At 38.5% G+C, this 15,071-nt stretch overlaps 1 protein-coding gene across 2 annotated transcripts in view; it reads right to left on the reverse strand.

Annotated features, from left to right (window-relative positions):
• Positions 1–11,028: 11,028 nt before the first annotated feature.
• LOC126426853 (Y-box factor homolog) overlaps positions 11,029–15,071 on the reverse strand; it is a 117,778-nt gene continuing 113,735 nt past the window's right edge. For both annotated transcript variants that reach the window (XM_050088875.1, XM_050088874.1), the window contains 2 exons: positions 13,659–13,694; positions 11,029–12,963 (listed from right to left, as the gene is read on the reverse strand). In XM_050088875.1, coding sequence (XP_049944832.1) covers positions 12,916–12,963; positions 13,659–13,694 — 84 coding nt within the window. In that variant the 3' untranslated portion in view covers positions 11,029–12,915. The remainder of the gene's footprint in view (positions 12,964–13,658; positions 13,695–15,071) is intronic.

Raw genomic sequence — 15,071 nt, forward strand, 5'->3', positions numbered from 1 at the left:
AAAAGAAAGAAATGAATAATAAATGAAGGAAAGCCCATGCTTTAAATATTAAGTCTGATATCCCTTGGCACGCCCAAACCTGAATAAAGAAACTTAAAATGATCATAAGCCCCAATAAGAGAAAGCCAATGGGACTTAGTATAATTTTTTTCAGTGTAAATATTTCACGTGCATATTCTTGTGAATTTATATGTATTTGTATATGTGTTAAAACTTTGCATATTGTCAAGATATTTTGAAATGTGACCGCGAAATGTAAGCTTTCATACTGAACGATGTAAACATGCTTGGACAAAGTGAACTTTGTTAAAATGTAAATACAGCAAAAAGTGTTGCAAACTGTGAACGTTATAAACGACGAATTTTGTGTTTTTTTGTGAAACTTATGGTGCATAAACCAAATAACTGTTTGTAAATCGATATAAACTGCAATTTACTCGACGATAATGAGGATTATCACACTGCAAATGAAGGTTTGTTGGCGAGTGTAAACAATGTGATGAAACACCTACCTTTGCGAACTTCGACGCCGTTGTTCCTGGCCGGTCTTCAGGTGCGTTGGAGACAACAAACTCAGCACCTGTCATAGGCGATGTGGAGGCTAAAACTACATCGACCACATATGCCCGGGAACAATAGTCATGAAAACGCACAAGGACCTGGAGTGTTGTGTCATAACAGAAGACATGGACATTGCTTCAAATCATGCACACGCTCAATCTTATGGTGTCACTGGACTTAACATGCCATTTATGTTGGAATAATAACTTGTAATGAACACTATGTGAAAGTGAATACTGTGCAAGACTATTATAACACAGCTATTTTGAAACTGTCGCACGCGAAATTCAGTGATGCTATTGCGCATGCGCAAAGACTACGTCCTGCCAAAGATGCATTGTGAAACCAACGCTGGAAGCATACAATATTAACTGCGCTGGCAAGCAGCTTGCTCAAACTAACTTTATGTAAATATATGTTATTAATTTTGTAAAAAGGATCAAAACACTAACAATTGTGTTTAGTGTATAAGTTTAGAAAGTAAGTATGACAAAGGCACGTGGCCTTACCTATGAAAATATGTAGATATTGACATTTAGGTATATCTATTATATTGTTTGCTAGCCTGCCACGCTAAATGTTTTAGAGTGACAGTCGAGGGGCGCGATGTAGCGGGACTTTGATTTTCGCCGCGCTACACTTGTTCCCTCAGATATAAATTATCCCGTCGCAGCTGTATGAGCGCTCGACGGCAGAGATGTTGTTGTTGTTGTGGTCTTCAGTCCTGAGACTGGTTTGATCCAGCTCTCCATGCTACTCTATCCTGTGCAAGCTTTTTCATCTCCCAGTACCTATTGCAACCTACATCCTTCTGAAGACGGCAGAGATAATATATAAGAAAATGAAGGTACAAAAATTTTAACACTTTTTGATTTCTACCAGCTCTTGTCTCTTGAGAGCGGGAACTTAACTTACTTATTAGTTAGTCTTGGTCGGATTAAGACGAAAAAACTTATTGATGTCCAGACGTATTGTGGAAGTTTGTATTAAATTTGGAGGATGGAAGCAGCGACATAAAATACATTGCATTCAATATCAAGGTGGTTTTAATTTGTATACATTAGTAATTCCTGGACAATGAAATTTATTGCAAGATTTCGGAGCAGTCACCAGAATTCACCTACAACACAAACAGTAACAGCCATACTACAGAAGTTACTAGTGCAACTAAAAACAGAAGTGCCGTGTCTCTCTCTGCCGCACCCAGGGACGAATTCGAGACCACCTCCCCAAGCAAGTAACTTTTATCTTACCACAGAAGTAACTTCTTACTGCGTATTGCTACATCATTTTATGGATAAGAATAAACCCTTGTTGACATCTAACACCAAATTCACCTAATCTGAACAATGAGAGAGACATCTGGGACACTATCTGGTGCCAGTTCTGCGTCCCAATCCACCAGCATTTAATTTACAGGAATTGCGTGAACTGTGAACGGATGTCTGGTAGTACGTAACTCCACACACCCACCCAGAACTTGCAAAATCCATCCCACACACGATCATTTGTGTGCTGCGTTCCAAAAGTGGGAAAAAAACATTCTGTGACACTAATTGAAAAGATTTCGTACACGTCATTCTTGTACGAGGGAGCTATGCAGAAGTTTCCTTTTGAGGTTATGGCTGCAGCGCACACGCACCGCAGTGTCACTCCGTTACAGACATTTGGGCACAGGTTTAGTGTGGCACTCACCTTTCCGACGTGCGCGCAGTAAATGGGTTAACGCTAACTGTGGCGACGTCATTACCAAATGTGTCCACAGAGGTTCTACGTGCTATTATTCTTCTCTCAGCTGCTGATGGACGAACACTGGTACACATTCATCAAGAGTGAAGATTGTGTACAGTGGAGCACTTGTCAAAAACTGCCGTTGAATGGTGCGCTAACTTCCTCACTGGTCACAGTCCAACACACTACATGCTGTCCTGATCTCTCACTGTGCGGTTATCATATCTTCCGTTCCTTAAAACAGGCCTCAGAGTCAACGACACCTGTGACAAGGGGACACTTACCAAATTGTCATCTTCAACCTCGTGCTTCAGTGGAATGACTGCCTCGGTGCTCACAGCAATTTTGCCCAAATGGCGTACTGGTTCAGGCTTTCGAATGGAAACTTTTTCATTGACCTTATATGATGTGCTGTATGGCTGGCTCTCTTACATGTTAACGCTTTTAGTGCTACACATTTTCTCAAAAGATCATGTTAAAAGTGCCAAGCGATTTTACAGTAAAATGCAGACCTCTGCCATACTTGCAATAAAATCTAAACTAATGCATAAAACCGAGCGGGGTGGCGCAGTGGTTAGACACTGGACTCGCATTCGGGAGGACGACGGTTCAATCCTGCGTCCGGCCATCCTGATTTAGGTTTTCCGTGATTTCCCTAAAATCTCTCCAGGCAAATGCCGGGATGGTTCCTCTGAAAGGGCACGGCCGACTTCCTTCCCAATCCTTCCCTAATCCGATGAGACCGATGACCACGCTGTCTGGTCTCCTTCCCCAAACCAACCAACCAACTAATGCATAAAGGAACGTAATTTTTTTAATTTTTAGGGAATGCTGCTGGCTACAGTAATATGTGCAATACACACTGTCAAAGAACACATTTTCAGAGAAAAAAATTATTTTGATGCTGGGGTTTATCGAAAAAAATTAAAAACTTTGATTTCAATTTACTCTGAGACCCATCAAATGATGATATAGTCAAAAATTTTAGGTATATATGGAATCTCTCTAGTTTCCTTAACAAAAACATCATAAAGGAATAGAAAAATTTTTATTACACCAAGGAAAAAATCAAAAACGTAACATTACAAAAAAATTGTTTTGCTCTGAACGTGTTCTCAGTTCTTCAGTCATAAATCACTGACAAATGTGAAGTTGAAGTTATGACAACTACTTGCACACATGCTGACCAACACTTGAAGGATGCAGTCCTTTCTTGCAACAAACACACACTGTTCGTGAATGCCCCTTCTTATCCTTCATAGAACAAACACTACAGTAGCATCCCTTTCTCCCTGGAAGAGTCTCTACACCATATACTGTTGGAGCAGTTTAGAAACAACTGTTTAGAAAGTTTGCAAATGACTATGTTGTTAAACTTCTGCCGTGTCAATGGTTTGTCGTCGGGTTTTAGTCTTTCCTTATACAAAACATACACATTCTGCAGCATCCTGGCAATTATGCTGAACACTACCTTCTTCCAAATCTTGACAGTCCTCCTCTCATCTAAATAGCAGCATGCCATCAGTTGAGTCAATGCCACCCACATACATATTATACTCAAAAATTACATCTGATTTCTTGACCGACTGTCTGTTGCAACTTGTCTTTTCTGATGATGTAGCAGAGGATGATGTAGCAGAGGAGGACTGGGTTTCTCTGCGATTTCTTCTGTCTGAAGCCACAGGGAAGTATAAAAGATTTCCTGAAAAACTTTGGCTGACCTACAGCATAATTCAACAGAAGAACACGTGGCAAGAATTTTCTATTTCTTCTAATTGTTCCTGTTAGATAAGTGCAGAATGAATACAGCTTTTCTGCCAGAGGAATAGACGTAAATAAAATTATCGCGAAACATGTGGTAACCTTTTTGCATGTAGCTCCTAAGAGCTAATAGTTTCATGACTACTACATATCCCAGACCAGTCTCTCTTATTTCGTTTTTGTCTTCTTCACTTTTTGCACCACGGTCTGCATAAAACCCTAGGCAGTAATTTATTACTGAATCACATAGCATCCAAAATTTGACTCCAAGCAACAACTGAAACCCGTTGTGTGACAACATTTGTGAAAACACGGTGTCAACAGGTTTGCATCAGTTGACCAATAACTAAAAATCGTCGGTTTTTTATCAGTCCCATATTCAAAATCACTGCTATAAAAGCCCTCATTTCTGCAACAGTTGTTGGTTGCCAGTGTGATTCTCGAATTTGGCGATAAATGCGTTGACTGAATCATCTGGCGAGCGTATCTGTTAGTCTCAATCACCATAACAGTAAGAAGCTGCTGCGAAAAGAACAAATTTTAAAAAATCAATTGGTGTGGCGTTTGCTGGTATATGTTTAGGGCCTGGTAGTTCTGCATACACAAAGTTTGGAGGGGGTGGATTATCTGATGCTTCATTCATTATTTCAACAAAAGTATTTGCACTGCAATTCAGTTGTGTTTGGTCGTCGTTTGCTGACGCACAATCGTCACTTTAAGATCACGACGAGTCCTCTTCTTCATCGGACATCTCACAATTCACTTTCTGCAAATTCATCTTCACTTTCACTGCTTATCATACTATTCTCTAAATCACTTGTATCGAACCCCAACTTCTTATTTGACGACGCCATGCTGCCGCAAAATACTCTGTAAATATACAACACCAGAGAAGTTTATTTTACTCGAAATATCGCACTGACAATCGAAAAGAGGATCGATATGCTGTGCCTTCGACCTTCCTTCTGCGTCTTGGCCAGGAAATACTAACAACTTTGCCTTCAAGGGCGGAAAAAATGAACGAGAAGGGCATCACGATCATATTGTTACTGGCATTCTTTGCCGAAAATCTGGATCACGATCGTATATTTAGCACTAAAAGTGTTAATGTTAATAAAACCAAACGAAAAGTAAAATGATTTTATCTGTTCGTTCATACTCATCAGCAATAATTTATCTCCAAACAGTGTGTCTAACAAGGGGAGGCCACGACGTTTGGAACGCGGATTTACTGTAAACTTCATACACGCGTAGTACTCCATTGTTGTTGTGGTCTTCAGTCCTGAGACTGGTTTGATGCAGCTCTCCATGCTACTCTATCCTGTGCAAGCTGCTTCATCTCCCAGTACCTACTGCAACCTACATCCTTCTGAATCTGCTTAGTGTATTGATCTCTTGGTCTCCCTCTACGATTTTTACCCTCCATACTGCCCTCCAATGCTAAATTTGTGATCCCTTGATGCCTCAAAACATGTCCTACCAACCCATCCCTTCTTCTAGTCAATTTGTGCCCCAAACTTCTCTTCTCCCCAATCCTATTCAATACCTCATTAGTTACGTGATCTACCCACCTTATCTTCAGCATTCTTCTGTAGCACCACATTTCGAAAGCTTCTATTCTCTTCTTGTCCAAACTGGTCATCGTCCATGTTTCACTTCCATACATGGCTACACTCCATACAAATACTTTCAGAAACGACTTCCTGACACTTAAATCTAAACTCGATGTTAACAAATTTCTCTTCTTCAGAAACGATTTCCTTGCCATTGCCAGTCTACATTTTATATCCTCTCTACTTCAACCATCATCAGTTATTTTGCTCCCCAAATAGCGAAACTCCTTTACTACTTTAAGTGTCTCATTTCCTAATCTAATCCCCTAAGCATCACCCGATTTAATTTGACTACATTCCATTATCCTCGTTTTGCTTTTGTTGATGTTCATCTTATATCCTCCTTTCAAGACACTGTCCATTCCATTCAACTGCTCTTCCAAGTCCTTTGCTGTCTCTGACAGAATTACAATGTCATCGGCAAACCTCAAAGTTTTTACTACTCCATGAATTTTAATACCTACTCCGAATTTTTCTTTATATATATATATATGTATATACACACACACACACACACACACACACACACACACACACACACACACACACACACACACACACTACTACTTACACATTTTGGTGTCCTCATGGAGTACTACGCATGTATGAAGTTTACAGTAAATCCGCGTTCCAAACACGTCGTGGCCTCCCCTTGTAAGTTGTCGACTTCAAGCGATTTCCTATTACTTGCAAGTAAATTTTCAAAAAATTATTTCTCCTACACTTTTACATTTCCAGTCAAATCCTAGAGTTGCTGATATTTTCACTAGTGTTCACTGCATTATTGCATTTCATCAGCTATGAACGTAAGTATGTCACCTGTAATTCCAAGCTTCTGCATTCTCAAACTTCTATCCATCATCCCATCTGATTCATTTTTGTTAACTATCATTACCTTCCAATGATTCAGTAACTGGTGGTAAATTTCATTCTTCCAATCTGAAACAATGTTCATCAAACTAGGGGCATCTAAACCTATGCGCAGGAAGACATTCTGAGCACTATGGGATTTGTTTCTGTTCATATACTAGTTTCAATTATACATTGAGAAATAGTTGTTAAAGAGTGCTTAACTCTTCACAATTTTAGCTTTCCAATATTGGAGTGCAGGGGAAACTTACAGGGATCCCAATTTTGAACACTAAAGTGCGCGTCATTTATGTTGGCGGCCGAGTTTAGGTTCATTCTACACATCTGACGTCACAAAACAGTCAGCCAATGAACAGAGAACGACGTTGCCAGATCTCGACTGCAGTGCATAGCATGGACGAGTGTCTTCAGTTTTAGAAATGTTCGGTCATAAATAAAGTAATAGAACAAAAACAATGTCTTGATAGCAGACTGTCTTTTATAGAACGTTTGGAAAAAGCGTTCTTTATACCAATTGCTTCATATTCTATTAATTAAACCAAACAAGCAATAAGACTCCTAATTCAGGCGATCGCAAGGAAAGGTGTTTGTATCAATCTCACGAACCGCTTTTCCGCACTAAAGAAGAGCGGTAATTGTTTATTTCCTATTGTACTTCGACGAAGCTTGAGTAATTAATAGTCGTACCAAAAGTGTTTGTCAGTATTTTGCGTGACTTGTTAGAGTCCTCACTGCATACTGTACGCAGACGAACTGCGTTAGCGTAATGGTTAAGGTATTTGGCCTCTACGTGAAAGGTTATGAGTTCAATCGTCGTGCGGTGCTTAATATTTTAATTATTTAAAAACAAAATCGAAGTGCCTTACTTCATGAATTATATTCGTTTGAATGCAATTTTTTGAAATTTCTAGTGCTTTGTCTCTTCATTAACCCTTTCGCTGCTGCAGACACGTGCTCCCCGCATTCCCGCTGTGCGCGATTTTGTCATCACTGTACTGCTCGCCTGTGCAGACATGGTGCTTTGACACACTTATCATTCGATTTCACAAAAACTATCAAAAACTATTTGGCCAAAAAATTTGAATTTTACACGTCTTCTTGCCTGATACCTTCCCCCCATAAATGACTTAATGTTGTTTTGATGTGCAGCATTAAATGTAGTAAACCATTGCACGAAATTTTGAAGAGTTTGCAGAGGTAAAAGTCCATAGCGTATACTTTCCGTATGGTCGATTTTAGTTGCCACAATGTTGAGAATGAAATGTGGACAAGATACCTAAATTTCATATAATATTTACTGTATAACCATATCTCATTTAATTTAAGTACCACATAGGTGTCGTATGTAATATTGAGAAATATTCCGTCTTTCGCGACTGTAATAAAAGTTTTATTTACACCGGACGCGTTTGGCTTTATTTTAAAGCACTTCAATCAATGAAAGGTATGGCACATACACAATGGTACTCATGTTCTCTTTCTTGTTTTTGTTCCACAGACGCAGTTTTACAAATGGTACTGAAATATATTCCTCTTCTGCAACTTATTTAGACCAGACGCGTTTCTCTCTTTTGAAGCATCTTCAGTGGACAGTATTTTGTCTCCTCCATTGCCAAGTCACCTTTCGTAGTTTTGTGCTGCGGTAACAATATTCAACGTTTGTGTTGGCTGATCAGTGTTTTAGCAAATAAATGACGTTTGTGTGTGCCACACACAAAAATTACATTTGACATAGCTGAGAGCACTTCACAGATAGACGGTATATTCAAGTCCTAATGTTTTTGTAAGTCCACAGTTTTGTTTAATGTATTTTGTCTACTTCCTTTTGATTCATTGAAGTGCTTTAAAATAATGCCAAACGTGCTCAGTGTAAATAAAACTTTTGTTAAAGTCACGAAAGACGGAGTATTTCTCAATATTACATACGATACCTATGTGGTACTTAAATGAGATATTGTTATACAGTAAATTTTATATGAAATTTAGGTATCTTGACCACATTTCATTCTCAACATTGTGGCAACTAAAATCGACCATACGGAAATATACGCTATGGACTTCTACCTCTGCAAACTCTTCAAAATTTCGTGCAATGGTTTACTACATTTAATGCTGCATAATAACTGCGTTGAACATCGAAACAAAAATTAAGTCATTTATGGAGGGAAGGTATCAGTCAAGAAGACAAGTAAAAATCTAATTTTTGGGCCAAACAGTTTTTGTGGAATCGAATGATAAGTGTGTCAAAGCAGCGGGAACACCACGTGTCTGCACAGGCGAGCAGTGCAGTGACAAAATCGCGGACAGCGCGGAATGCAGCGAGCACGTCTTTGTAACAGCGAAAGGGTTAATGCGGCCGTGGTGGCTTTATTTCAGGAACTGCGCGCTCCCCCCTAAACGTAAGCTTGCGAACTAGCTATACTATGGCGCTGCTTCTATTGGCGCGTGCGTCGGGTGCAACTGGCAACGCAGCAGTCTCCCGCGTCTGGTCGGGCATGCGCGAGCCGCCAAGATAAAAGAATTGAACTATAGTGTAACCAATTATTCCTGGTGTCAGCTACATTTTGAGGAAGTAGTTGAGGAAATACTTAAGACAATACTTAGCCAGAAGAGCTGCACTGTTCAAGGACCTTGCACATGTATGACATACAATTTAATATAATGTGCAATTTTAAGAGGCAAATTACCCCTTTCTGTACCATTCTGAAGCATTTTGCAGAAACACTGCAAAATCCATTACTTCTTTCCTTTTACTATGCCTCTATGGTTACCAAACCACACACACAGTCTCCTAGAAATGGCCCATGTCACAACACGACATTTAGCTCACCTAGGACACAGAGTTAAAATAGTCACTTCTGTGACGAATCTGTGGGCAGAAAGGCAGGTACTCACAGCTCCAGTGTTACCTTCAATTGAACACTGGAGCAGGCTCTTATGCTGTTTATGTTTTACAGACAGGCAGAATTTGGTCTCAGACTTCTCGACTTACCTTTTGCCAAAAGCAGCTTAAGTGCTGCAACTACTAGGGTAATGGAATCTACCTGCATGCACAGCACAGCAGACCAATACTTAATGTGACAGTTTGGAATTTGCTACACACACACACACACACACACACACACACACACACACACACACACACACACACACACACACACATTATCTCAATTAGTATGTATTGGGTTCATTTCAAGTTTTTTTTCCTCTACACTGTAGATGTATTTTCACTTGAGAGGACAGTTTGTGTCTTTCGAACTAGACCATTAGTTCTCAGGCGTGCACATTCACCTAGCTAATGTGTTAAGCATACAGTTTGATGCCTTCTGTTGAATGCCACCAATGCTTTATGGGAAAATAAAAACATTTCTATGACTATATATGAAGATAGTAACTGTTCTCAAAAGAACAGATGCCATTAATGACCGTACAGCTTCTCTAGAATAAATGATAATTAACTGAAACCCTCAGCTGTCGACAAGTGTTGACATACCTCAATAGGGACAGCTGAAAATGTGTACCCGACCAGGACTCTAACCCGGGACCTCCTGCTTACATGGCAGACACTATTCACCTGAGCCACTGAGGACACAGATGAATAGCACGACTGCAGGGACCTATCCCTTGCACATTTCCTGTGAGACCCACATTTCCAGCTGTCCCCATCGAGGTATGTCAACAACACCTGTTGGCAGCTGAGAGTTTCAATTAATAACCTTTTATTTTTAGGACCTCTTATTCCATGCAATGACATTCTAGGCTTCTAAATATATTGTGCATAGTACCACACACAACTATTTTTTGCATTCATAACATTTATCAACGTATCGTTTATGAATTGCTGTGTATTTAACCTGTGACGAGATTTTGTCACGTATCAATGCCAATATATATTTCGTCTCAATTTAAATACACAAACAAGGAAATTCATCCAATAAATTAAAGTTTACTTTGTGTCTAACAGTGTATGTAACTGTCAACCACAAATTCCCTTTTCAATTTCCAGGCATGTTATTTTATGTGGTTCACAGGTAAAATTTCTAGCAAAAGATTTCACTGTACTGTAACTCCATGTAGTTTCACTGTATGTGGTACATTTCAAATTGGGGAAGGGGTTGCTGTGATTGTGGGCATATAAAATATTTTTGATCAGTTTTGGAAGGATATTCCTATGTACTTTTAACTCTGGAATGCACAATACTACCATAAAATTTGTTACATACTAGTCAATTTTGTATGCAGTTTTTTTCTGACAACGAGTGCTCTCACACAAACAAATGTCTTGTGCAAAACTTCCGAAGCCTGGCTCACGTCTCTCAGGTCGCTCGTTTAGATATTACAAAATGTTTGTTGTGTTTCATAGTTTCATTTTATTGGCACTACAGTGTGTGATATCTGTACTTCAGTTCATTACTTCAAACTCTCGCACCAAGTGAGAGCAGCAGGATACTAGGATTATTAGCTGGAAAGGACATTGTAAGAAAGTACACAGTTTGACAGTTTTCACTTTTTTTGGCTTGTTTATTCAAAATGCACATGTTTTCTGAAAAATTACTTTGTAACTTGTTTGTACATTTACAATTGGCAGCTTCAGCCAGAAATTTCATTTCCAAGTCGTTCACAGTTGATCGAGACAAGTTGTTCCATTTCACAAAAATTTTGTCGATACTGACACGTTGCTCGCTTTATTAATATTTCAATGTTTCATTAAAGCTTCATTTAATAGACTTACTTCACTGACGATTTGCACTGTTACTACCTCACCTTACTTCAGAGGTGACAAATACAATGAAAGAAGCGGCCACAACTTTCTGACCAGAGGTGGTGACCGGCCGCAACTTTCTCCCACACGTGGTCCAAATGCAAATCTTAAGTCATTCTGTTATCACACTCACGTATGGGATGAACAAGTTTTTATTCATTGGCTATGTTCCTTTAATTGAAGTCATATTTAATAGTTTTAATGCCAATGAATTTCACATGTTGGAAAACTTTAGCTCATTTGTCATTTTGAGATTTTGGGCCGTTATGAAATGGTGAATCTTTATAGTGCCCAAAATCTTTAAATTAATTACAATTTCATTAAAACACATGCATCAGTTGACAAGCATGGAATCAAAAGGATGGTTATTTTTAAAGGTGTTTCTTTAAAGAAAAAACTTTGCCTGACCCTACAAAACACATTAAATCTTGTGGAAGTTGACAGCACATAGCACCGTTTAACAGAAATAAAGAGACGCGAGTGACACCGCTTAAAAACTCTTGCCACCTCAGTTGAAATTTGTCGACAAAGCGAAACAAAATCTTAACCCCAACCGCAAATGACTCCCATTTCAAAGTAGGGAGGTAGGTTCTCCCGTACTCACTGTGCGCACCAGGATCACATTATGTAACAATACAAGGATTTTCACCCACAAAACTTTTTGCATCCAACTACTCCTCAAACTCCCGTAAGCTGCATATGAAAAATTCTCAATCTTCCTAAATTTTTCTACTGCTGACCCGGAGAATTGGGGGAGTTTCGTTGAGATATTTTCCCGAACAGTGTTATGCTTCTAACTGTACGTCCACGTGCTCTGTGCGCACCGTGACGAATACGGCGCCTACCTCCCAGTGTGGGACGTGTGCTATGTGCTACAGTCTTCACCTCCTGCTTATGTTATAAACTGTTATTGGAAATAATGCAAAGACTCAAAATCAAACCTGATTAATTTTTCCACGTCACATTTCACGCTATTCTGACAAATACGTTACTAAAAATTTTCCGGCATTACGGTCACCGTATCTGTGCTTTCGTGAGATGTGGCTGCAGGAATTCTAAATTATAATAGCAAATCTATTAAATGTGACAAACATTTTGATCTATCAACAGTACACCAGTAAAAAATTACAAAATTAACAACTTCATAAATCTCACACTGAAAATATCAAACAAACAAAACAAATATCTAACAACTTTTTGAACAGCAATAAATAGAAAGTTTTTAAAACTATGAAAAGGAAAGAAAACTTTAAATCCACAAAACGAAAAACCAAACACTAAGAAATTATTCTAGACTTTATCATATCGCCTTTCATTTCAGGTTCAATTTTGAGCCTCTCTATTACAACACGTGAAACCTATTACAAGTAGAATAACAAACGAAAAAGATGGATAGTTTTCTTCAACGCTACCCAAACAAAGTTCTTGTTGACGATGTTAGCTTACACTTCAATCTTTAGGAGGTGATAACGCTAAACTGAAAATCAGGTCTGTATTTCATTTTTTTGTGATTTTTCTTTTTGTTGTTTTGATGTCAAGCACTAACACAAAAACTGGATGTTAATTTTATTACTTTTCTTAATAGATGACCCTCTCTTTCTACGATGGCTGATGGACTTAAGCACTGCTTTCTGTAGTGGTATTCTGCACTGGCTGAGAGGCCTCCTGTAAATGTGAAAACAACACAATCACTCCCAGAAACTAGAATGGAACTATAGGAAGTTTTTATGGTGTTGCAGTGTTTTAACTGTTCAAATATTTCATCTAGACAAACAGGAATGTGTGACACTACTAAACCACAATGGTATGTGAATGATGTGTTCAGCTTCTTCCCATAGAAAAATTGTAAACTTTGGGGTGAATTTGAAAGCTGATTTCAACATTACTAACAGCTTCATACTGGACATTTACTGTGTGAACTGTTGTGACCAATGAACAGTGCGTTGGAGGGGGTGGGGGGTGGGGGGGTGTTTAAATGCACATTTATATTGGCAACTATTACAACCTTTCATCTTTTTAACAAGTACTATTTGTGAAAAATCCAAACTGCTGACTGCAGTATCTTATCAAATTTAAGATAAAGATCATGACCTAGGAACAATATCCATTTAATTGATGAACATCTGACAGTTCAGATGGTGTTACTGATATCCTAAATCACTTGTCAGCCAACACCTTGCACACTGCCTTTGGCACTTCTATTGAAAGTAACACTAAAAACACTTCTGACACAGCAGTCATTACGGTTACTTTTAACCTTGCAAAATGTTGACTACGTCGAGTGCAATCAACCACTGTATCAGTGCACTGAGTGTGCATGTCCTGCTATGAACAATGTGGAGAAAGTTAGACATGCTTACCTGTGCAGGGGGTGCAGCATCTCCACCAGACTCAGCCTAGAACAAAAAGAACATATCAACCGTTTGCTTCTGACACTTAAATTTCCAATGCATTCAAACAATGTTATAGAATATCTTCACTTATTTGGGAAGTGTGAAATATAGTGCATGAGCCAGGAAGAAAATAATTAGATGTATTTGGAATAAATGGAAAACAATATCTCCAATTATCGACAGAACAAACACATTCCAGTAGAACGAATCATATCTCAATATGAAGTGTGTGAGTAAAAGGGAACACAATTTGTCTTTTCATTCAACTGCAACTTGGCTCTGAAAATCTAGGAAGTTTTCTGACCGTGTACATATTTTCCACAGTATCCAGCAATACAGCCAATCATCTGACACTGCACAAACCCACTAGAGCACTCCTACATAACCAAGTTCAAGATACAACCACACACTAATGAAAACCAAAGCATGCACTGGTGGCAATATTCTGCAGCAGCTTATCATATACTCAGATAAATATCAACAATATTCAAAACTGTTTAATTTCTGAAGCATCAATGTCTTAGACGAGACCTGTTTTAAATGTCAGTAGTGTGCTGCTAGCCAGCCTTTTTCTCTTGTAGGTTAGGGCTCCATGTATCACACCCTGCAGCCATTCTCCCTGGAGGACACTTGCTTGCAAATAGCTGTTGAAAAATGTCACGTGTTGCATTACAGCCATAAGTAAATGTTTGTCAGTGATGACAGTGTAGTGATTAAAAACCATTCCTAACATGCTCAAGGTTGTGTTAAACTTCTGTAATGTGCTTTTTATTTATAATTTTCAGATCTGTTTTAACTGACTGCTCATTTTTTCAGTCATTTGGTTTAATTTTTAAATTCCTAAATCTTGACAGCATTGTATCACCTTTTTATTTACTTTTTCAAATTGTCATCTGCTTTGACAAAACGCGTTTTAAATATTTATCCAACTTTTAACGACACAAACGAGGATTTAAATGATAGAATGGATTATTATTAAAATTCAAGCAAAATGAGAAATAGAAATAATGCAGTAACAGACAAAAATATAGAATAGAAAAAAATTAAACCAAAGGAAATACATAAAAATGAGAGCAAACATAAAGGACAGTGGTTGAAAAGATACAGCAAGGGATTATGAACAGAAAACTAACATTTAAAAAGTTGCCTGAGTAAATATAATGAACGAAGTTGTTGAAAGAGAGCTTTAAAAATTAAAATCTTAAAGCACCTCACAGGATTCAAACTCAACTATCATACTAGAAAATAATTTTATCACTATGGTACATCCTTGTTCTTATTAACACTTATTTTTTAGGCTGTGGTGCATAATGCAATTTTTTCCTCTTACTTGTAAACAAGGGCCCACTAAAGCGAATGGCCATGGGGTGTGATATCTAC

The sequence above is a fragment of the Schistocerca serialis genome, chromosome 11 (assembly GCF_023864345.2).
Source record: "Schistocerca serialis cubense isolate TAMUIC-IGC-003099 chromosome 11, iqSchSeri2.2, whole genome shotgun sequence".
NCBI lineage: Eukaryota > Metazoa > Arthropoda > Insecta > Orthoptera > Acrididae > Schistocerca > Schistocerca serialis.